At 34.4% G+C, this 23,678-nt stretch overlaps 3 protein-coding genes across 3 annotated transcripts; 1 reads left to right on the forward strand and 2 right to left on the reverse strand.

Annotated features, from left to right (window-relative positions):
- The first annotated feature begins 793 nt into the window (after window positions 1-793).
- LOC114738289 (H/ACA ribonucleoprotein complex subunit 4-like) lies at window positions 794-3,076 on the forward strand. The gene has a single exon (XM_028926330.1). The coding sequence runs from the start codon at window positions 949-951 to the stop codon at window positions 2,722-2,724; it is 1,776 nt and encodes a 591-aa protein (XP_028782163.1). The 5' UTR covers window positions 794-948; the 3' UTR covers window positions 2,725-3,076.
- A 4,851-nt stretch (window positions 3,077-7,927) lies between these two features.
- LOC114738290 (UDP-glycosyltransferase 73C4-like) lies at window positions 7,928-9,430 on the reverse strand. Its single transcript, XM_028926331.1, has one exon. The coding sequence runs from the start codon at window positions 9,428-9,430 to the stop codon at window positions 7,928-7,930; it is 1,503 nt and encodes a 500-aa protein (XP_028782164.1).
- A 10,017-nt stretch (window positions 9,431-19,447) lies between these two features.
- Window positions 19,448-20,980, reverse strand: LOC114738277 (UDP-glycosyltransferase 73C3-like). The gene has a single exon (XM_028926321.1). It carries the CDS (start codon window positions 20,978-20,980, stop codon window positions 19,448-19,450), a length of 1,533 nt encoding a protein of 510 aa, XP_028782154.1.
- Window positions 20,981-23,678: the final 2,698 nt, after the last annotated feature.

Genomic DNA, 23,678 nt, shown 5'->3' on the forward strand with positions numbered 1-23,678 from the left:
GGATTTGTGTGATGAGATTTGTGCCGCGTAACCCCAACTAGAGCCTCCACATGGTTATGCCCCTCCCATGCTGGGTTTCGGCCAACCATTTTTCATTGGTCCCTTCAAACTCCCCTCTGTAAATTTTGATCCCATCAATTTCTCTTCCATTGAAAACCAACCCCACCACCACCAACGGTGTCAAATTCAGCGAAATGAGTTAATTTCTAACGATATGAAAAAAAATTAATATCCGAATTCCCGCTGCTTTCTCTCTCATTTTTCTGACCTTCTTCTTCTACCAATTTAGTTCTTTCATTACTTTGTTTGATTCAAAAAGGTAATAAAAAATAAATAAATATAGTGGATATCTGTCCCTAAATTGAATGAAAAGGAATTTTCTAACTATATAAATATTATTATATTTTTTTACACTCATATTATCTCTTCAATAGACCATTATAAGCAGAATATAAACATGAAAATAAATAGAATATTTTAATTTGTACACTGCACTTTAGCAATTGAGGGACACACACTCCCCATGAGGGATCCTGTTCATAAAGAACAACCAATGAAATCACCAAAGCACCATTAAAGCCCATTATACATTGTATTGGGCTGACCTTGGGTTATGTTATAGCCCACTCTCGAATGTAAGTTTTGGGCTTATGTTGGGCCTAGCAAACGGTTTGAAAAATCTGGACTAGTGTTTGTGGGCCTCAAATTGGGCCTAGGGCTTGAAATTTGGGTTAGGGCTAAACTCATATATCAGCGCCGAATTCTGCATGTTCGAAGATGAAGAAACAGCCCCAGGATTCTTCTCCTTCATCTTCATTTTCCCAAACCCCAAAAACCCTATAAATTTTCATTTCCCTCAGTAGCCATTTGTTCCCTCGCCTCCACCAAAACCCTAGCCACTGTTAAAACCCTACCCCTTTGTAAGCAGGCTAGCTGGCTGCTACAGCCATGACTGAGCTCGAAGCTTCTCGCACCGACAAGAAGAAGAAGAAGCACCGTAACAAAGACGAAGCCGCCGACGTCCAAGATTCCGACTTCCTGATCAAACCCCAGAGCTACACTCCCACCATTGACACCTCTCAATGGCCGATTCTCCTCAAGAACTACGACCGTCTCAATGTGCGAACTGGACACTACACTCCTATTCCCTCCGGTTGCTCCCCTCTCAAGCGACCTCTCCCCGAGTACATCAAGTACGGTGTCATGAATCTCGATAAACCCGCGAACCCCTCTTCCCACGAGGTCGTCGCTTGGATTAAACGGATTCTCCGGGTCGAGAAAACGGGTCACAGTGGTACTCTTGATCCCAAGGTCACTGGCAACCTCATAGTTTGCATTGATAGAGCCACGCGATTGGTGAAGTCGCAGCAGGGTGCTGGAAAAGAGTACGTATGTGTCGCTCGATTGCACTCTGCAGTTCCTGATGTCGCGAAAGTGGCGCGCGCACTTGAGACGCTTACCGGAGCTGTGTTTCAGCGGCCGCCGTTGATTTCTGCGGTTAAGAGGCAGCTCAGGATTAGGACAATATATGAAAGTAAGCTTCTTGAGTATGACCCTGACAAACATTTGGTTGTATTTTGGATTTCCTGTGAGGCAGGTACGTATGTGAGGACTCTCTGTGTCCATTTGGGTTTGATTCTTGGTGTGGGAGGCCACATGCAGGAGCTTAGAAGGGTGCGTTCAGGTATTTTAGGTGAGAAAGATAATATGGTTTCAATGCATGATGTGTTGGATGCTCAATGGGTTTATGATAACTACAGAGATGAGAGTTATTTGAGAAGGGTTATTATGCCTTTGGAAGTATTATTAACGAGTTATAAGAGATTAGTTGTTAAGGATTCTGCTGTTAATGCTATTTGTTATGGAGCGAAGCTAATGATTCCTGGGTTACTGAGGTTTGAGAATGATATTGAGGTCGGAGAGGAAGTGGTTCTAATGACTACCAAGGGTGAAGCGGTTGCATTGGGAATTGCAGAGATGACTACTGCTGTCATGGCTACTTGTGATCATGGTGTGGTAGCAAAGATCAAAAGAGTGGTTATGGACAGAGATACCTATCCAAGGAAATGGGGTTTAGGACCAAGAGCATCCATGAAGAAGAAGTTGATCGCGGAAGGGAAGCTAGATAAGCGTGGGAAGCCAAATGAGAATACTCCTCAAGAATGGCTGAGGAATGTAGTTTTACCAACTGGTGGAGATTCTATGATTGCCAGTATGCACGCTGAACCAGGTGCCAGCAAAAAGGAGACTGCTTTAGTGGGAAAGGAAAATGTTGCAAGTAAGGAGGATGGGCAAGAGCGTAAAAGAAAACTAGTTGATAGCACTGACTCTGCTGCGGTACCCACTAAGAAGTCCAAAACTGAAGAAGTTGAAGAATCTGAAAAGGAAGAAGTAGTGAAGATCAAGAAGGTAAAAGAGGATGTAGTGGAGGTTGAAGTTGATAGGAAAGAGAAAAAGAAAAAGAAGAAGAAGGATAAGGATGCTGAGGAAGCAGAGGCCGTTTCACCAGATGTGAAGTCTGAGAAGAAGAAAAAGAAACACAAAGAAAAGACAGAAGCTGCTTCACCGGACGTGGAGAAGTCTGAGAAGAAGAAAAAGAAGAAGGAGAAAGAAGCTGAAAATAACGCTGCTGAGATCAATGGTAAGGTTGATGACGATGAAGATAAAAGTGAGAAAAAGAAGAAGAAGAAGCATAAGAAGAGAAGTGAAGATGCAGAGGAATAATAATAGGTAAAAGTGATAGTTAGTTGTTAAAACTGATGAAATGTTGCCTGTATTGGTCATAAGTTCAAATCAACTGCAGTATGTTAATTTTTCCTTCCATTTGTTGTTTTCTTTTTATTGTTTCTGATAATTTTGCTTTGAAAAATTGGTGGTGTGCTTCATGTGTAACCTTGGGTTGCCAGTGGTTTTTGAAGACCCCACCCACAGACCTCGTTTTATTGGCTTGTAAAATTTTGTTGCACCCCCTTGCATCGAGGAAACTCAATATTTGCCCCATTATTGTGTTTCTGTTCCTTATATTTGCCAGGGCAGCTGCTTGACTTCTAAGAACGCATGCCAGATTTCACTGTTTCAACTTCAATTACCACTTTTGAAATATTTTTCATGTATCTATTAATTTCTGATTCATTGGTTTACTGAAACCTCTAGGCATGTAGAAATGGAAAATTCACTTTCAACGCATTTTCACGTAATCCAGGCTTTTGAAACAGTGGCGAAGAACAAGTAATTAGAACTTGCAATGTTTGTTTTGTGTATGGTGAATTTGATTATCTTCTATTCAATTGAGGTATGGGAAGTTGGAATCTGCGTCCTCAGCGGATCTGCTTCATACAGACAAACTCTGCGATTGAAATCGTCAGAGTAAAAAAAAAAAAAAAGAGTGGACTAATTGGTTCAACCAGTACACCGGTCAGTGGTCCGATCTGGTTCATAGATTGAACTGGACTGAAGTGGTCAAACTGGTGTGAACAACCCGTTTAAATAATTGTATTACTATTTGTCATATTTTTCTCATTCGGCTCCTAATCTTCCAGTCATTATAGATTTAAATGAATTTTAATGATGATTTTGGTATTATTGACTATTAATTTTAGTTATTGAGAAATCATAAAGATCAAAATTTTTAATATTGTTGTATTTTATTATTATTATTATTATTATCAAAATATTGTTATATTTCTATATATTTTGTTATTAATGATTATTAGTATTGTTATATTTTGTTATTTTCAATCAAATTATATTATTTTAATATGATCGATTTGATTTTGAGTTGATTCTCATATGATCTACTGATTTTTAAACTACTATTTCAACTGGTTTAATATCTGGTCTGATTTTTTATTTCTCAGAAAAAGGTTCAAGTGTATTTGAAATATATTTTTAGCTGCCCATAAATGTCTTCTGTTTGTTCTTAGAATGTAGTTTTAACTAATTTTTGCTTATTAACCCGTCCAGATTTTTGGTTTTTCTTACATTTCAAGTTATAAGTGAAGCATTCCAAGTATTGATAGATTGGGTTACATCATGACCCTTTTTTTATATGACTTGGTTTTTTAATTCTGGTTCTAGTCTCTGGTTTCAATGCGTGTTTAATAAGGAAATTTTGTTTTATTTCAGCCTAGTTTCAAAATTACAAACTTTGTTGGCATTATAGTTATTACATGTACTGTCCGGTAATAACAAGGTCCTCAAATATTAAATGACGCCCGCTATGGATGCTTCAAAGCTACTATCTCCGAGATTGAGAAACTATACCTTTGAACAATGATGCTAATACCAACAATAGTTTTACTATGTTCAAGCCATGGAACATTGAGCCCGACAGTGGATAATTACAATTAATCATGACAAAATTAGTATTGCATGGTAAGGGTTCAACTTTAGGCTATTTGTATAGAAATCAAATTATAATTTTAAAAATAATTTTGTGTGAAAGTATTTTTTAAACATGCTTAAATCAAGCACTTTTTTTGTTTTAAATATTCATTTATTTGACCCTTAAATAATTTGTATGGTGACTTTAAGAAGTTTTTATTAAAAGATAGTTTTAATGTATATAATTAGTAAGGATGTTTTAAGTAAGATAATATCTATTTATTATAAATAATTAAATTAATTAATTTTCATAATATCTCTACAGGAAAACTAACATACCAATCCTTATAGTTTAATCAAATTTTGAATTAGGTCTATAAATTTTTTCCTTTATATCCGATCCTCATTGTTTGTTGAGTTATTGATGGTAGTCCTTCTGTTAATAAAACTAGCAAATGCCGTTAGTTTCAGTCAACAAGTGCTGATGTGGCGCTACACATGAACCTACTCGTTTACATAGCCTATTCGCCATGGTTTTTTTTTTTTGGACTGAATATTCGCCATAGTTGGAATTACAAAACCACACGCTACCCCTGTTCTCTACTCTGGCTAATCACTTCACTTCAAGGCATCAAGGTTAAGTTTTTTGTGGGAATTTATATTTGGTCTTTCTGAGCTTTAAACTGAGGTTTGATTTTAACTGAAGTATGCAAATCAAATCCTTTAAAATCATGAAAACAATTTTACCAATCAATCAATTCATCTCCCCGGTTTACTTTTAAAACTGAGTTATTGGAACAGAGAAGTGTATATATCATCAATCAATTCATTTCCCTTGTATTTTATTTCCAAATTCTTACACTTGTGTGTGTCTATATATATATATATAGAGAGAGAGAGAGAGAGAGAGAGAGATTTTCTTTTTTGTCTTTGCGCAGAGTTGATTGCTAACTCGTGAGAAATCAAATATATACAAGCACACCTTCCCGTTTCGTTTCTTTTGTGCGGATTCTCACATCCATATAAATATATAGATTTTTCACAATTTCACTCCTCTCTCCCATAATTAGACAAAGGAACATGCATTTAGGCACAAAACTCGATTTCGTGTATCATATTGAGATTGACTTTGCCGTCAAAATATTACTCTTGCTTTGGTTCTCAAAATATTTAATCAGTTTTGGATCCACTGGTAATAGTTTTTTAATACTCCTCCGGTTCTTGATATAATACCTGTTTAACTAATTTGATTAGATTAAGAAAGTTAGGTAAGTTAGTTAATTATAAGAAATATGACATGTTTTTCCTAAAACTCCATAATCATCTTTCTTAATATTCTTCCTCTCTCTTCTACTTGATTATGGTTAAGGGAGTATTAATAGGGATAATTTAGAAAAAACTGACAAATGTGATAAATAGGTTTTATATTTAAAATCAAAATCAACTCAATAATCAGGTCTTATATTAAGGATTGAAGGAGTAATATTTTATGTGCTAACGAGCTTTTATGGTGGCAAACTCGATTTTACCCAACAATCAGTACATCTACAAGTGGTTTGAGGGTGGATGAAGGAGGAGCATGATCGAATCCCTGAGAAGCTCACAGCGAGAGCCTCCGCCAGAGGACTTCATGAAATCTGTTGGGTTGGATGGTCTGGCCATGGCAGATTCTACCGTGTAGATGAGGAGGTTCAGAAGCTCACTTAAATTTGGATGCAATCACTGTCTGTGTGTAGCACCACATCAGCATCTTTTATTAATGGAAGGATTAACATTAACAACGGAGCAAACAACAAGGAGTGGATAGAAGGGGGGAAAAACAAAAAACTACAGGGATCTAATTCAAAATTTGATCAAATTATAAGGACTGTTAGATTAGTTTTCCCTATCTGTAAACTAATTATGTAGCTCTTAACATAAAAAAAGTTTCGATCTCTCATGTATGTTCATCAATTTCATGGCAAGATAAGCTCTATTGCTGTTATTCATAAATCATGAATGATGCAATTCATTCATTAATCTCTGTGGTTGAGCTCATTTTGCGACTTATATATATGGACTGGTATGCTGATTCATGAATCAACAGCTAATTAGTTCTCTTAAGCTCACCAATCAGCATCTCACCGATTTTGGGAAAGATAATAAAAGTAAAGAAAAACGGTACAGAAAGGTTTCCAATTCCACCTGCTAGTCAAATACGGAAAAAATAAAAAGAAAGCGTTTCTGGTTGATGTAATACATAAATTGCTGCAAGACATTCAGTAAAAACGAGAAATGGACACCTATCCTTTTTTCCCCTTAGAAAAAAACAACATGATACACTTCTTCGGTGTTAAATATAAAATCCATTTTATAGTGTAATTTACGCTACAAAATGAGTCTTATATTTAGAATCGAAGGGAGTATTAAATAATAAATGTGCACCTATCCAATTTTATGTTCTTTGCATACGAAACATTGAAGATAATTGCATGCGTCTTTTTTTTAAAAATATTTTACAAGATTCATGATTTTTCAAATTCTTACACTTGAGTGAATTGAATTTGTGTTATGTTAATTTTGATAATGGATGAATATAAATCAAAAGAATTTGAATATCAACTTAAGCGTGCTGCCAAAATGATAGAAAAGGCCGTTTCTCCAATCTCTTCACCGATCAAGAACCCATTCACAAATGGTTTAGCATGACAACAAATTCCATAATTGCCTAACCAGTATAAGCTATTTTAATTAAAACTGTATTTTTCTATCCTAATCTGTATTAAAGTTACTTTAATTAAAATAATTTTAATTTTAATCGTGTCAGTTTTTTTTTTGTCAACTTCATGTAATCAATCTTTACTTGAAATGCGCTATGTGCCTATATATATAAGCAAGTCTCATTTGTGCAGGGAGTTAGAACACACTTATATCATATTTCTATTTAAAATGGCTTATAAGTAGCATTTCAATCGTTATTTACAGAATATAAAGTAAGTATGTGAAAGGAATTTTATCTCAGATAATGTGAAACATGCTCATAAATACTTATACAAGTGATGCAAAACAAGCACTTCGTGTGTTAAAAATATTCGTGTGTTATCAATACGAGTTCTTATTAAATAACTTACTCTAGTGAAAATTTGAGTCAATAATATCTTACTTTTGTCAATCAGAAATTCAGAGGATTATGTGTATCAAAAAGAATCCAACCACAATCCCGCATAGTGATTCTCCAGTTCTCCCATATAGTCCTCTGAGAAATTGAAGTTTTGTTTCCAGTGGGAATTACTCTTCTAATGGTATTTGAGATAAAACTATCAAATAGGGGGCAAAGACAATTGAAGGAACGATAATCTAAATGGCACATCCAAAAGGGAAAAAAAAATCACCTAAATTTATTTGCTTGAACCACCGACGCTGCTCTCTTGGATCAATGGAGGATTCACACACTAGCTCAAGTCACTAATAAATCAGTCTCCCAAAAAAGAGAAGGAGAAAGAGAAAGAGAAAGAAAAAGAAAAAGAAAAAGCAGCAGGCTCAAGCTTAACAATATTCAGATTCCATAGTTGAGAAAAGACAAATTCTTGATGCTTTTGATCTCTGCTGAAGCTTTGATCCTCGTTCAATTATTAAATCCTATGACCTGTCGCTGTTGTATCATGTCTTGAATCAGAACTGACATATTCAGACGAGAGGATCCACCTTTCTCCACTGCCTTCTTTGCTTTCTCTGCATAATTCCTTGCTCTTTCTCTTATCCTTTCACTTTCTTCATCTTCTTCACCCATCACTTTCTCTATAGCCTCCTTCACTTTCTCCCTTTTCACCTTCACACCATAATTCTCTTCTTCCCCAAAATTCATAGTACTCTCAGCTCCCACCTTCACACCTGTCTGCAACACCTCCACAACAACCTTCTCGTTATAAAATTGTTCAGCAAACATAGGAAATGTTATTAATGGCACTCCATAACTGATCCCTTCAAGTGTTGAGTTCCATCCACAGTGTGTTAAGAATGATCCTATGGCTTTGTGTGACAGTATCAGAACTTGAGGCACCCAACCTCTTATTATGAGTCCTCTTCCTTTCACTCTCTCCTCTAATCCATCTTCCTTCAGTAGATTCTCCATTTCTTCTCTTTTGTATGCTCCTCTCAGCACCAAAATGAATGGTCTGTCTGTGGCTTCCAGTCCTAAACCTAGCTCCATCAGTTGTTCTGGTGGTACACAGTTTAAGCTTCCAAGGCAAACATAGATTACAGATCTTGCAGGCCATGAATCAAGCCATTTTAAGCAGTCATTATCTTGTTCTTCTTCGTTGGAGGACTCTATCTTGCCTCTTTGAGCCTTGTCCATGTTGGATAGGGACACAGGACCAATACAATAAACCTTCTTTCCTGTGACTTCTCTGTATTCTTTCAGGTACTCAGGTTCCAACTCTTCAAAGCTATTCACTATCACCCCAAATGCTTCTTTTTCAGATTCCCATACTTTGTCACGATACTCTTCGTCAGGCTTCGTGGTGACATTAAAAAATGGGTGAAGCTGAGATCTTTTAAACGACATCTTATGGGGCAATCCAGGGACAAAGAATGGTTCTGAATCAGACACGTCCTTGTACACCTTGGAACTTTGCAGATTATGATTGCACAGCATTTTGAAACAGTTAGTTCCATCGAATGTTATTCCTGGAACTCTGAATTTCTTAGCAGCAGAAGCTGCAGAAGGAACATAAGGGTCATACATGACGCAGGTCGGAGTTGGATTAAGCTTTTCAAAGACTTGTTCAAGTGGCTTCTGCAACATAAGCACAGCTTTCATGAAGTTAAATCGAAGATCTGTGGAAGGTAAGGCATCGAAACTCTCACATCCCTCAGGCAAACCAGCCTCAGCATTTGGGAACTGAAAGAGTTGAATATGAAGGTTAGATGAACCAGACCGGATCTCTCTGTCAATGGTGGCTCTGACTCGAACTGCATTAAGAGGTGTGGTGACTATGGTCACCTTCATCAGATTCTGGCGAGCCAACAATGTAGCCATGTCCACCATGGGAAGAAGATGACCTGGGGTCATAAAAGGAATCAAAACAAGGTGAAGCTGATTCTCAAGCTTCTTCTGCTGCGTCATGGTGTTGCAGGTAAGAATCAAAGGAAATAGTTAGAGAGAAGACGAGAGATTTGGTTTGAAACATATCAGAAGAAGTGGTGGGGAGGGAGTTTTATAGAGAATTGATCAAGGTGATAGTAAGATGCAGGCTGGCAAGAAAGAAGAAACTGAAGAAATGGACATTGAGAATTGTGTTTTGTTGGGAGGAAAAAAGGAAACTGAAATGAACAACACATGATTCAGGAGGTGAGAGTGAGACACAAATTAAGGAAGTAGCAAGCAGGGCACGTATATATGAAGGTGTTCATAAATGTGATACTTGATTATTGTGCGGACAGGTTCTGTTCCTTGCAAGGACATGGCATTGTGGCACAGTGAATCAAAGATTCCCCGGAAAGTGAGAGTAAAACGTCGTGAGTTTGATCCTACTTATAATATCAAGCCATTAATGTGTGTTTATGTGAGAAATTACGAGTTCTATCCCATTTATAATATGAAATCGTTAATCGTTAATGCTTGTCCATGTGAGAGATTGCGAGTTTGATCCTGTTTCTAATATCAAGTCGTTAATGCTTGTATATGCGAAGAAGGTTTTATTTCTTATAAGGCATGAAGTGACTAGAATTTTGGATGCAATGGGATGACAAATACATGTTAAACATGATTTAAAAACAAACTGGTGTAGTAGAAAAAAAAAAAATAGGGATATGGTTTTTCTCCTAGTCCAAATCAAATTTGTGTTTGGAGAAAAGGAAGGGGTTTTGGTGGGCTTTGTCTGATATATGAGTCTTATTAAACTCTTATTTATTTATTTATTGATCACTCTTACTGGTGTTACGGTTTGAAGTAGAACTTAGGGGGTGTTTGGATAAAGCCAAACCATGGTTTGGAGAATAGCTTCTGGAGAATAGATTTTGAAAGAATAGATTTTCTGAAAAAGTGATTCTGATAAAGTGAGAGTGTTTGGATAGTTGTTGTCAGAAGTGCTTTTTTATATGTAGAAATTACTAAAAAGGACATAAGTTTAAATGATAATTACATATAAGATATATTTCATAATATATGTTTATTTAAAGTAAATAAATAATATTAATAAAATATACCTTACGTATATATAGTAATAAAATAAATATGTTTTTTTGCAAAATAATTTAATAAAGTAATTAAATATGTATATATATTAATAAATAATATATAGTAATAAAATAATTAAAATTAATACGTATATATATTAATAAAATAACTAAATATGTTTTTCATAAAATAATTTGTCACCGGCAACGACAAATTTCAGAATGGGAGGAGAGAGAATTTTGTTTTCCACCGTTGAAGCCTCTCTGACAGGAGCAATTATTATTTCAACAAACATATTTCTCCACAATCCACAATTTGCCAGCTTATACGAAAACCATGGTTTGGCTGGCCAAAACCATGGTTTTCATAGAAACCTTGGTTTTCCTAAAAAAATGGGTGTTTGGCAAATTTTTTTTCAAACCATGGTTTGGGTCCCCAAACCATGGTTTGGAAAAAAACCCAAACACCCCCTTAGTCCTTAACTTAAATAGGATAAGGTGGAATATAAATGATAACAAAGGATTTAAATTCTTTGTTTAATGTAAATTTTGAACTATTGTTTTAACATCAGGTATAAGAGTGTGCGAAACAAGTTAGGAAGAAAAAGGGGCAAGGATGAATTGTAAACTCAATTTTGTCTGTGTTCAATCCCAATAAAATAAGAAAAATAGCAACTAAAAACTTTAGGTAATGTGTTAATTCAAAATTATATGCTTTGTTAGTGTGAATTTAAGGTATTTTCAGATCCCTTTGTAATTGAAATCAATACCTATTCTCTTTTTGCCCAAGTAAGGCTCTTGTCACCTAGACTAATAGCTTGTTGATTGGAGAAGACCCCTAATTCGCCATATTAGCTAAAATTAGAAGAGTCAATATTAAACAAAATAAACAACCAAGCAAATAATAAGCATAGACTCTTTCAGCTCCCTTCTCCCAAGAATACTTGGCATAATTTAGAATTTTGATATCATAATGTTGACACACCATAAGCTTTTCTTTTTTTTTTTTAATATAACACAATTAAATGCGCATGCACACAAACATATATAATATCAATGTCAGGCTTACATACAAGACTTCATCCAAGCGTGAAGAGTGGCATTGATGTTTTGACAATTAGCCGTTTGACTTTCAAAAATGTTTTGCTATGGCAATGAAAGATGAAAAAGCAAGTAGGCTGTAAATGGGAATAACGTATATTACTCTGAAAAACTAACAATTGAAAAGTGAATAAAAGTTAAAAGCTGCATGGCCGTATGAAGAAAGTCCAAAAGCTGCCAGCATACACTTATGAATAAAACCGATAATATGAGCTGAACCCACAGGTATAACCCGCCGACCCGTCAAAAGTAACAAGTTAGAGTTGGCTAAAAGTCAACCCACCAATAAATAAAACTTTTTAACCCGCAGCGTATAACTCACAACTCGTCATGGGTTGGCCCGCCAACTCGCAGGTTAATATGCATTTATTTTTTATTTCTATTTTTAAATTTTATTAATTATTATAATTATATTATTATATTTTATATCCTATCTAAAAAAAGTTAAAAAATGCAAATATAATTTAGGAAAAATCCCAGAAAAAGCCCTTAGAATATATCAAATCCCAGATTGGGTCTTTAAATTTCGAAAATGACAGAATGGGTCATTGACCCAATCTGTCATTTGTGAAATTCAGGCGAATTGATATTTTTGCCCCTGAGCAAAAGTGAGTAGTTATTCTCTAAACAAATCTAGGTAACGCTTACACTGTTCTAGTGATTACAAGATTCGTTGTAGTTAATAATAAGATACCTGACAATAATAAGATACCTGACTATGAAAAAATGAGTAGTTATTCTTTACACAAATCTAGGTAATACTTATATTGTTCTAGTGATTACAGAATTAGTTGTAGTTAATAACAAGACACCTGACTATGAAAAAGTGAGTAGTTATTCGCTACACGAATCTAGGTAACACCTAAACTCTTATAGTGATTCCTTGAATCATTATAGTGAATGAATAAATGAGGGCAAAATTGTCAATTCGCCTGAATTTCACAAATGACAGATTGGGTCAATGACCCATTCTGTCATTTTCGAAATTTAAGGATCCAATCTGACATTTCCCATATTCCATGGACCTTTTTTGAGATTTTCCCTATAATTTATTTGGTATTTTCAATCAAATATTTGAAGAAAAGGTAAAAATATCATTATATTTTTTTATATTGTATAAGAAAAAATATTTTAAAAATTAAAAATTAAAAAAAAAAAGAAAAGAAAATAATAGTTGGCGGGTTGGCCATCAACCCACCATGACAGGTTAAGGTTGGCTAAAAGCCAATCCGTCATTACACGGGTCTTTTTCAACCCGCACCGTTTAACCCTAACTCTCCATGAGCAAACCCGCAACCCACGGGTTAACCCATATTACCACCCCAACCTATAAATCATCACACATGCAAATGACAAATCAAAGACAATAATAGGAGAGAGATATTTTGGTGAAGTGACTTGAAGATGGCATGCCATTTACTTAGATGGGAGGTGTAACATCCTTATTTTTATCTAGTATTTAATTAAATTTATAAATAAATATATTTTAGTATTAAGTTAATAAAAAAAAAGTTAGATATAGGCAAATTATTATTATTATTTTAATAATGTTTTTGTGTGTGAGTGTGTGTGGATGATATTCTAGAAAATTATACCATGGTATAGAAGTCCCACATCGACTAATCTTTAGAGTGAAGGAGTTTGAGGAGCTTATATATAGGAGATAGTGAGTGGAGCTTGAAGTGAGTAAATAATTTTCGCACATATCTGAGATAGTCTCAGAAAAGTGCTAGTTTTGAGTTTATGAACCGTTAGATTGGACTAAAATTTGGTTAGCCCATTTGGGACATCCAAATCGTTAATTTCAACGGTTGGATCATCATTTTGATATCCAAGTTACAGGTTATTAGGTACGTTTTTAACTTATATCTTTTAGATTTAGCAGATAGAGTCTTGGATAGTAAATTAGCATTTTAAAGTTCATTCACCGTTAGATTGAGCTATAATTTGGAGGATAGTATCATGATAGATAGAAAATTAAATTCAACGGTTAGATTAAGGATTTAACTTCTGTAGTGAGAATAACCTGGTTCGTACTAAGTCTATTTGCCTAAGTCCTTCGAAGATGGAATATAAATTATAAATTTACAGTTTGTCTATTTAAATTATGAATTTGATGATTCTAATAATATAATCTAATAATTAAAGAACATTTAAGTAAGAAAAATTTAGGAATCGAGTCTAAATCATATATATATATGTTCTCATTCCAAACCTTAGAGAAATGTCTTTTAGACTAGAATTCTGAGTAAAAATTAAAGCTTTTAGAAGAGGAGTTAGATGCTAGAATTTTGTGAGTAGCTTACTCTAATAATATAGAGATAATATTTTAATTTTTTTGTAGATATAAACTCTATTGTGGTATTTTCGAGATTGGACTCTGGTTGTGTAGTTGACTGTTAGTTAGGAGACCAGGTAACTAAATTTCTATCTGTTGCGTGCTCTAGTATGAAGTTGGTGAGCGGCTTTATAACTAATTTTATAAAAGTATATTATGTTTTGTATGAACTGTCTTGTGGGATGTTATTTAAAAAAAAAAAGATTAACATAGTTTGTATTGCAAGAAATTGGTGATCATGATTATGATGTGTTATTATGAAATTCCGTTGATTATGCATGTAAATATGGAATTTTGAACCCTGTGCATCTATTTTGGGTGGGGAAAGAAGATAATTGGAGTTATTGAGATTCATATACTTGACACATGGTATTGGCCTCCATATGGAGCTCTATGGTTGGCCGCTAGTATTGTCCCACTAGTTCTTCGAGGGACTACGACACCCCACTAGTTCTTCGAGAAGGGACCCATGGTCTACCGAGTGCTTTATGATCTTTCGCCGGTCCACATCACTCGTGTGGTGAACTTGTCAGAGTTGCCAGTCAAATGGGAAAAACTTAACCCATGGGTCCAGTCGGCGGAAATAAGGAGGATACAAGGATGGATTTGGGTTCAAGAATTGCATATGACATGGGATGTTCATTGATATTTATATCTTTTAAATAAATAAACAGTATGTTATTTCTTTTGAAATGTATCAACTGCATGAAATTAGTAGAAATATTTGTCTTATATGATTATTGTGAGTTTAAATGTTAAATAGATGTCTATCAACTATTATTAATTCTGTGCATCCCATCTGACACCTTGCTAGCCCATATTAGGGTATGTGATAGGTAAGGATTTAGTTACTGAGACGTTGTCTTACTCCCGTTGCTTTATTATTTTCAGGAAACACTACGCTAACAGGACCTTCAGGGAAGACTCCTGAGGCTCAATAGCTGTAGCTGAGAGTGTAGAGCTTTTGAACCTTATTTTATGCAATCTTTTTGTATATTGCCACGCATCAGGACTGCATTCATTTGGGACTTATTTTACCTTCTCATATTTTTATGTCGTTTGACTTAGTGAACATATTATACCTTCTATCTTTGGTTTATTTTGTCTGAACATTAGACTAGAGTGCTGGTAGTGGGCCCGAGGCCCTTAGATTGCTTGTGATTGAATTATTGTGGATCCACGATGTGATAATGGTAATTTTTGCAAATTTAGTTGTTGCTAGTATTGACTAATATAGTCAAATATAAACTACTATTATAATTTATCATTCAGAGGCGTATTGTTTTATAACCATGTTTGCCATGATTACAAATATATGTTATTCTTTTTCTAACTATGATAGCCTTAATTAAGGTCGAATGCTTTCTATCATGGTTGGCCCCTTAGTAATGTGATTGCTCTTAATAACCATGATAAGGTATATTTACTAGTTTTAGTCATTTCTATTATGGTTAGTTCTAGTTAGTAATTGGTGATGTTACAGGAGGCCAAATTTTAATTTCCCAACTTTTACAATAAATATATTTAATTTGCCAAAACAGCTTTTAAAAAAAGAAAAACTCACCAAGTTGATTTAAGTTTTAAATCTAAAATTTTAATTTATTTTATCTCTCATATTTATTTTTTTTCTAAACTACTTTATAATATTACAATATCTAATCCTTAATATAAAAGCTAGTTGACTAATTTGAGTATATAAGAAAACTAGTTAAGTTAGTTATTTGTAATAAATAGGTGTTGTCTTTTTTTAAAATATCCTTATTAATCAAGTGTATTGGCTAGAACTACCATTATTAAAAGACTACCTTAAGAAGAAATAGATAAATATAAAAGACAAAGTAACTTGGGATCCTATATTTTAGACCAAAATAAAAATCAAACCAACTTTTATATTAAGGATTGGAGGTAACAATATATAATCTATTGCATAGAGGTAATGTAATGAGATCACGTTGTATTTGTTAGAATTGAGTAGAATAATTTATTTAGCTTCCTCTTAATCAATTCAAATTAACTAAGTAACTCTTACATTAAGTGCCAAACCAACATATAAATAAAAGCTAATATGGCTTCCTGATCACATCTATGCCCAACAACTGCAAAACAACCTTCTCGTTATAAAACTGTTCAGCAAACATGGGAAATGTTATTAATGGCAACCCATTAGATATCCCTTCAAGTGTTGAGTTCCATCCACAGTGTGTTAAAAATGCTCCTATTGCTGCGTGTGACAGTACCAAAACTTGAGGCACCCAACCTCTCATTATCATTCCTCACTCTCTCCTCTAACCCATCTTCCTTCAGTAACTTGTCCATTTCGTCTCCTTTGTATGAATCTCTCAGCACCCAAATGAATGGCCTCTTTGAAGCTTCCAGTCCCAAACCTAGCTCCATCAATTGTTCTGGTACCAGTTTTTTTATGCTTCCAAGGCAGACATAGATGACAGATCTTGCAGGCCATGAATCAAGCCACTTCAAATATTGCCCTTCTTCTTCTTCGCTTGAGTCTGGTTTGCCTCTTCGAGCCTTATCCATGTCGTCCTTGTTGCAGAGTGAGACTGGACCGATACACCAACCCTTTCTACCTGTGACTCTTGTATGCTCCTTCACGTATTCATGTTCCAAATCTTCATAGCTATTCACCATCACCCCATATGCTTCTTTTTCAGCCTCCCATACTTTATCTCGGAAAGTGATCAAATCTTTGTGAATATTAAAAAGTGAATGAATCTGAGGTTTTGAACACAACCCTATGAGGCAATCCAGGGACAACTAAAGGTTCTGAATCTGAGACATTCTCATAGACCTTGGAAGAACGTAGACTATGATTGCATAACAGATTGAAACAATTTGTCCCATCGAATATTATCGCAGGAACTTGGAACTTTTCTGCTGCACCAGTTACAGATGGAACATGTGGGTCATATATTACGCAGGATGGACTGGGACTGAGCTTTTCAAAGAGCTCTTCAATTGGGTCCTGCAACGTCGTACACAAGAGATTGAGAAAGCTCGTTAGATCATCCATGGAAGATACAGAATCTAAGCTCTCACATCCTTGTTATGGGAATTCAAAAAGCTGGAGATGAATGGCAGAGCCAGACTGATGAATCTCTCTGTCAGTGTCGGCTCTGACTCCAACGACGTTAAGGTGTGTAGTGGCTAAGGTCACCTTCACGTTCCAGCTAGCCAAGAGTCTAGCTATGTCCATACCATGGGAAGGATATGACCATGGGCCATGAAACGTATCAAAACGAAGTGAAACTCAACAAGTTTCTGGGCCATGCATGGCGGCCGGCGGGGGAAGATTAATTGGATGATATTGCAACAATAGTAGAGATAATGGGCCTCTTTATGGATCAGAGAGGTTGACAAGTTGCTGGGTGAGATGCAGGTTGGCAAGAAACTGATCTGAGCACTGGTACTTGTGAATTGAGAAACACATCATGATTCATCAAGAGGTGGTAAACAAATAAGGAAGAAGAAACGGATTATGATTTTCATTCATCTCCTGTAGCTGGATCCTCCGACAAGAATCCTTAGCTAGAATAGGATTCCAACTTAACACTTTTTGAGATTTTGAGAAGAGTTGCTTTTTAAAGAGCACAGTATGATAAAAGTTGTAAGCCGTGTTGGGGGGAGTTATTGTTTATCGTTGGCTTCTATGATAGAATCAGTTGGGGCCATGAGAGGCAATGGTTTACCCTGTGGCAGTCTATTCTTTTTAGGATTAGAATTGTAAAAGAAAATAGAAAAAAAATCACAAAAAGAGCATAAAAATTACGATTGGGACCTGACATTTTTATAGATTTTGATTATAATTGAATTGTAAATAACAATACATTTTTTTACAAAACACTTGATTTGTAATTTCACAATTTACACTGTTTTCTTTCTTTTGTTTGTTTTTGTTTTTTTGTTTTTGCAATTCTCCCAGGACAACATGTGTGATAGGATGTTTTGTGTAGCTAGGCACCGATATGAGGAGGCAAACATAGAGTTGAGAAATAGACTAAAAGTGATTTTAGGATATACAAAATAGGCATGTGAAATTTTTTTTATTTACGTAAAAATATTTTTTAAAAGTGCTTTTACATTCATCTAAAAACACCCCAAGAGTTTAACTTTTAGAGTTGTGCTCTTGAACTTGTGTCTATGTTTTTAAATAAAATAATAATAAATACAAGTATAAAATATAAATAATAACATTTAAAATGTAACAGCAATTTTTTAAAAGGATGAATAAAATTATAAAAATACAATTCAATGCAAATGTTCTAAAATTTGATAATTCAATTTTGATTATTGTCAAAATATAAAAATATTAAAGAAAACAAAATTATATAAAATAAATAATACTCCCTCTGGTTTATAATATAAGAAGTTTGTTAACTTTTCTCACATTCCAAAAAATGAAAGTTTCGTCATTAAATGTGTCCTAAAATAATAAAGGTTTTCCATTTTACCTTAAAAAATAATAAATTTGCCTTTAATGTTAAATTTTAATGTTAAATTTTAATTATTTCTCATCTCTCTTATATTTAATAGGGGTGAAAGTAAAAAAATAACATTAATTATCTGGACAAGGTCTTATATTTTTTACTATAATTTTTTTTCTAACTAACTAACCTCTTATATTATATTATGAATTAGAGAGTCTTGTATCATGAACTAGAAAGAGTATTTTAGCAGGCAAATGAATGCACTGATTGGACCGGATTACTAGAATTGAACACGAGCACAATACGAAACGGATTTTTTTTTTGTTTGACCAGATTTCTTCATTGCATTGAAATCATCAATACATTTAATTTATACCACTTTAAATTATATATAGTCAAACTCAAATGTATAGTACTGTTTTGAATATAATAGTTTACTATTTGGAATTTGATCAAATATATATTTCTATTAACATTGGTTGATTCTATAACGTTTTTGTATTTACTTTGGATATTACCATTTCTGTTGTAAATAATTATCATATTTTGTGAAAGTTCGTGAATATGCAAAATTCAAAGAACCTAAAAATGACTTTCCTAAATCGTTATATCTTATTTTTCTTCTCATTCGCAACAATCCATGGGTGTAGGGACATCCATGTGTGGCAAATTCATCATCATTATTTTTTGACATGGAGAAATATATAACATACAATGTTTTATGTAATCATAAGTGTGATCTCTTATTTATGGAAAAGCTTTTTTGTCATTAATTATACCATAAGGCCACTAGCTGTTGCAGTGTTATAGGTTGCTAGCTTTTGTGTTATATATTCAAATGTCTTTAATAAACTTTAAAGACAAAAGATTGAGACTTTATATTTAGCATAAGGTGAAATAATTTTCAAAACTTTTCAGTAGACTATATATATATATATATATATATATATATATATATAATAAGACTGCCCCATATAATTCGATAAACCAAAGCAAAAGGGCAAATAATTTAAAAACGAACACACAAAAATGATCAATACAACAGATTTTGCAGGCGCCAAAGTTGTCCATAAAGCGAACGCTTTTATGCATTTGTATGAGGCTTAACTCCTGGGTTCATCTTCATCCTCATGAAATGAGCTAAGTCTTCAATAAGCAACGAAATGTTCAGGGTAGAAGATCCTTCTTTCTGCATTGTCTTGTTTGCCTTCTCTGCATATTCCTTTGCTCTTTCTCTTATCCTCTTACTTTCTTCATCATCTTCACTCATTACTTTCTCTATCGCCTCCTTCACTTTTTCCTTCTTCACCTGAACTTCTCCATCCTTGTCCTCCCCCCAAATATGCATATGCTTCTCAGCTCCCACCTTCACACCTGTCTGCAACACCTCCACAATAACCTTCTCGTTATAAAATTGTTCAGAAAACATAGGGAATGTTATTAATGGCACTCCATTACTGATCCCTTCAAGTGTTGAGTTCCATCCGCAGTGTGTTAAGAAAGATCCTATAGCCGTGTGGGACAGTATCAGAACTTGAGGCACCCAACCTCTTATTATGAGTCCTCTTTCTTTCACTCTCTCTTCTAATCCATCTTCTTTTAGCAGCTTCTCCATTTCATCTCTCTTGTATGCTCCTCTCAGCACCAAGATGAATGGCCTCTTTGAAGCTTCCAGCCCCAAACCTAGTTCCATCAGTTGTTCTGGGGCTACTCTGGATAAGCTTCCAAGACAGACATAGATGACAGATCTTGCAGGCCATGAATCAAGCCACTTCAAGTATTGTCCTTCTTCTTCTTCTTCGTTTGAGTCTGTTGTCCTTCTCTGAGCCTCATCTATGTCGTCCTTGGTCGACAGTGAGACTGGACCAATACACCAAACTTTTCTCCCCGTGACTCTTTTATACTCCTTCACGTATTCTTCTTCCAGCTCTTCAAAGCTATTCACTATCACCCCATATGCTTCTTCTTCTGCTTCCCTTACTTTCTCATAGAATCCAGAGATTCCCAGCTGACGCGTGCTGCTACTAATGAGGGACGAAGGAAGCTGGGATTTTCTAAATGAAATTTTATTGGGTAATCCAGGGACGATGAATGACTCAGAATCTGAGACATTCTCATAGACCTTAGAACTACGGAGACAGTGAGTGCTTAACAGATTGAAACAGCTAGTTCCATCGAATATTAATCTGGGAACTTGGAACTTTTTTGCAATATCTGCTGCGGATGGAATGCTTTTGTCAGATATAATGCAGGTGGGAATCGGTCTAAGCTTTTCAAAGGCTTCTTCAAGTGGGTCCTGTAATAAAGATAAAGCCTTGAAAAAGTTTTGCAGAAGATCTGTTGAAGGTAGGGCATCAAAGCTCTCACATCCCTCAGGCACACCAGACTCAGAATTTGGGAACTGAAAAAGTTGAATTTGGAGGGATGAACCAGATTGCAGAATCTCTGTGTCAATGGTGGCTCTGATTCGATCGGCGTTGATGGGTGTGGTGAGTAAAGTCACCGTCACATTTTTCCGGCGAGCCAACAGCTTGGCTATGTCCACCATGGGAAGAAGATGGCTTGGGACCATTAAGGGTATCAAAACAAAGTGATGATGAAGCTCTTGCGATTCCATGGTTCCACAGAAATTATGGGTTTTGATTTATCCAAAGGATGGGGTTCGAGAAGATGCAGAAAGCCACAAGGTTGGCCGTATATATGTGTGAGCGCCCCTTTGATGAATTTGGAAATTTTTTTCTTAATTTAGGGTCCGAAAATCATTTAATTCGTTCACTGCATTTTTTTAATGGTTTTGTTTGTTCATTGCATTGGAATTTGCAATTAATACATGTACATTAGTCATCAACCTTTTTATATTCAAATGTAATCTTTGATCCTATTTATAAATTACTTCTATGTTTCATATATATTAAAAAAAATCTCAAATTTTATTAACTTTTATTTAAAATTTAACAATTTTTTAACTTTATCTCTATTTAATATATATTATACCCAATAAAAACAAAATCAACACAATAATAAATGAAGAATAAAAATGTACATGCATATAAAATTTTTTTTCTCTTTAACCAATAAATAACTCCAAGACATTTTAGAGCAAAAAGGGAGGAAAAAAAAAACTCATGCTCTTCCGTGTGCACTTTCGTGGTATTTTAACATCTTATGTTTTTAATATTTATTAACGTTGACTGATTGATTTTATAATAATGTTTTCGTATTTTGCTTTGGCTTTTATATATCTTATCATTTAACAAATAATTTAATGAATCTCGTAATTTATTTTGTTGTTCAAATTTGCACTTTAATACTCTTCTTGTTCTATTTATAAGTTACTTCTAATATGTTTCAGGCAGATCAAGAAAAATTTTAAATTTTATTAACTCTCCTTTAAAATTAAACAATTTTTCAACTTTATTCCTATTTAATACATATTATACCTTATGCAAATAAAATCAACACAATAATAAATGAAGGATAAAATTATATATATATAAAATTTCTCGTAATATCCTATAAATAGAATAAAAAATATCTTTTCTATCTATCCTATAAATAGGACTAAAAGAGTAATAAGACTAGACAGGCACATGTGCAATATACAGGATCTTCCTCTATTCATGTACAAAGTTAATAAGGGTGTTCATGAAGCCCAGTTGCCCGCAATGCCCGCCCAAACTCGCAAAAAAATGCTCAGCCTGTTCTAAAAAAAAGGCCTAAAAGAACTATTGGGCATGTTTGGGCTGGGCAAATTGTTGGGCAGGACTGGGCATTGGGCACGGTATGCTGCCCTGCCCGCAAAAATATATATAATTATATATATATTTTATTTGTCTCATATTTATTTTTTTGAATCAAATATATTGTTGCATCAATATTTAATATTCATTATATTTATTTATTTTTGAATGAGTTTAAGAGTTAGAAACTAGAAAAACAATTAAGTTTAATAAAATATTAAAACAATATTTTTTTTTGTCATAGTCCACTCCTCCTAACTACTACAAAAAGTAGTTTCATAGTATATTAATTATTAATAACAAAATTAAGGCCAAATTGCCATTTTAATATAAAGTTACATTAGATTATTTAAAAAGACATAAATGATTAGTTAATTAATGTAGTATATTGACTTGTTGGATATGAAAGCTCGCCCTGCCCAACCCGTATTTGCCGAGTCCGAATTTAATAGGGCTTTTCATGTGCATGGCTGGGCAACAGGCTGCATTTCCCAGCCCGTTCATTCTTCAAGCTGGGCATCGGGTAAGGGTCTCGTCTTGCCTAGTCCTGCCCATGTGCAGCCTTAAAATTTAAACCAAATGCTAGTGACATGACAATTACAGTTATCAATTTAAAAATAAAGTTTCATGTACACACAAGCAGATTTAACTCCAAAAAATAATCGAATTTTCACTGTAAAAAAGTAAAATTTACAATGATGTTTTTTCTGTTTTGAGCATAGAGTGATCACACACACATATATCTTCCCAAAAACTTAAAAATTATTATCTTGACCGACATCTGACATTCCCTAGAACTTTCGATGATAGAGACATGATAGCACTAAACCGTGTCGTATCCTGAAAGTAACTAGCCTGTCATATGACATAACAAAAATTTATTATATTTAGTGTTCGAAAGTATTTTGAAGAGCAACACCTGGAGGATATATTCGAGGGGCATTACAGTATCAACTTGATCAAATGTGAGGGGGGCACGGTGACTATAAGTTCTATCCAAATCACGTGATGTTGGGAGAGAGAGTGGACAAGAAGTTGATGGTGTGGAAAAAAGGACGTGCATGAGCTGGTTGGCCATATATGTCTCTGTACGATGATGATGATGATGATGATGTCCATCTTCAAAATTAATTATTAAAATGAGCTTCTCAGATCTGAGTTGTGAATTTCGATGCAAGGACCACAGCCTGCTGTGATCTCTTCCTTTTGATTAAACCAGCAATCTAATCAAGAAACATAAGCATAGCTTATTCTGGTTTCATGAAACTGCTTACGATTCCTGCAAAATGATTAACTAGAATATAATTAGATGCATGCACATAAGTATAAACAGTTTTTGTTGAATAAAGCCTTAATTCATCACATGAAGATGTAAATTATAAAATACGACAGAAAACGGTACTATCTTTGGTCCTTAATATAAAATCTAGCAATTTGAACTAGTTTGATTAGAAAAGGTAGTATTACCTCCCATCCTAATTATAAGACCTCTTTTATTATAAAATCATATTTCATTTTAATAATAATGATAATATATATATGAGCTAGTGTCGCGGCAAGTTCCATAAAATGTAT

The sequence above is a fragment of the Neltuma alba genome, unplaced genomic scaffold, assembly GCF_004799145.2.
Source record: "Neltuma alba isolate B1F8T4 unplaced genomic scaffold, ASM479914v2 tig00013568_pilon, whole genome shotgun sequence".
Lineage (NCBI taxonomy): Eukaryota > Viridiplantae > Streptophyta > Magnoliopsida > Fabales > Fabaceae > Neltuma > Neltuma alba.